The sequence below is a fragment of the Penicillium cataractarum genome, assembly GCF_028827025.1.
Source record: "Penicillium cataractarum strain IBT 29864 chromosome Unknown utg000002l, whole genome shotgun sequence".
In the NCBI taxonomy this organism is placed as follows: domain Eukaryota; kingdom Fungi; phylum Ascomycota; class Eurotiomycetes; order Eurotiales; family Aspergillaceae; genus Penicillium; species Penicillium cataractarum.
This window is the reverse complement of record NW_026622738.1, coordinates 3870236-3871993: the sequence shown is the minus strand read 5'-3', so window position 1 is coordinate 3871993 and position 1758 is coordinate 3870236. Positions and strand designations below refer to the sequence as shown.

The following is a 1758-nucleotide window of genomic DNA, read 5'->3' as shown; positions in this document are numbered from 1 at the left end:
GATTATCTATTCCTACTTCTCTTTCTACCGTTATAAGGTCTACTAGTAAATAGATAGTTAATTCTAGTACAGAGGTCCATCCCAAAAGAAATGAGCAGCGCATTGACCACCTAAATCTTACCACTAGTTTCTTACCAAGCGAATACGCACATATTCCCCTACCTTTTCTATCATCTTAACTATCTGCTTCTATTCTATCTCAACAGCAAGATGGCAAAGCAATCCACTATCGCTAGGCGCGCAACAGTAGTTGCTTTGAAAGCTTATACCCCTAAATCTTCTGCTGAGATTGCTGCCCTAACAGATCTATCTGTTCCCTCTGTTAATCGAATCTATGGAGAAGCAATTAAGCGAGGATTCGATCCACACCGCACGATGATTGATAACCAGTACGTTGAGGATAAACCTGGCTCTGGTAGGCCTACCAAGCATGATCCTACTACAGTTGAAATTGTCCTATCAAAGGTGCGACTAGATCGATATGGCCGAGAGAAGACCTGCGCTGATCTAGCTGGTGATCTTAGCAAGCTAGGCATCAATATCTCTGGTACAACGATTCATCGTATACTAGAGAACGCCGGCTTTCGGAAGACGAAGCCGACGAGAAAGCCTGGATTGACGAAGAAGATGCGTGCTGAACGTCTTGCTTGGTGCCTTGCGCATGAACACTGGACTAAAGAAGATTGGAAAAACGTTATCTTCTCTGATGAAACGTCAGTGATTCTTCTACACCGACGTGGCGGTTATCGAATCTGGCGAACTAAAGATGAACGCTTTCTTCGATCTTGTATTTGCGAACGCTGGAAAGGAGCCTCTGAATTTATGTTTTGGGGGTGCTTTTCTTATGATAAGAAAGGACCCTGTCACTGTTCGCTTCCTGAAACTGGTAAGGAAAAACGTGATGCTGAGAAAGAAGTTGAGCGGTTAAATAAGGAAATTGAACCTACTCTACGCACTTCATGGGAGATTGAGACAGGTCTACGCCGTCTTAATATGCGTCAAAACCTTGGTGGTAGAAAACCTACATGGAAGTTTACCGCAAAGACTGGTAAATTAGGTCGTGGGAAGAAGGGTGGAATCGATTGGTATCGATATCAACATCTTATTCTACTACCAAAACTACTTCCTTTTGCGCAAGAATGTGCTATTCAACGACCAGCAACGCTTGTTCAAGAAGACAAAGCGCCAGCGCACAATCATTATATTCAACAGCGTGTTTTTGACGCAGCGAAGGTACAAAGATTACTCTGGTGCCCTAATTCGCCAGATCTTAATGCAATTGAGCCTGCATGGCCTTGGATGAAGCGAAGAACTACCCGTAAGGGTGCACCGAAGACGCGACAGGAAGCATTTGCTGCTTGGCAGGTAGCTTGGCAAGACCTACCGTAGGAGAAGATCCAGCATTGGATTGAACGTATACCTTGGCATATTAAGCAGATTATAGAGCTTGAAGGAGGAAACGAATATAGAGAGGGTAGAGAGAAGAAGGAAGAGGGTGATTGGGTGGATGTGTAAGGTAGAAAACAGATCAATACAGTATTATAGAGAAGAGGTGGTCAATGCGCTGCTCATTTCTTTTGGGATGGACCTCCGTATATCCCGTTCTAATTATATTAATAGCAATATAATTATCTATTTCAAACCTTATAAATCTAATAAAGGTTACTAATATTAAACCTCTAAGGAAAGAACTTTAATTACTAAAGATAGAGTAATTATAAGGATTACTTTAGTTTTTCCTAACTATATAGATTTAGA

The 1758-nt window shown here is 42.0% G+C and overlaps 1 protein-coding gene across 1 annotated transcript; it reads left to right on the top strand.

Moving 5' to 3' along the window:
• Positions 1 to 210: 210 nt before the first annotated feature.
• Positions 211 to 1389, top strand: N7496_003459 (uncharacterized protein; the record flags this gene model as incomplete). The annotated part of the gene is made up of 1 exon (XM_056696390.1): positions 211 to 1389. The coding sequence occupies one exon, from the start codon at positions 211 to 213 to the stop codon at positions 1387 to 1389; it is 1179 nt and encodes a 392-aa protein (XP_056558602.1).
• Positions 1390 to 1758: the final 369 nt, after the last annotated feature.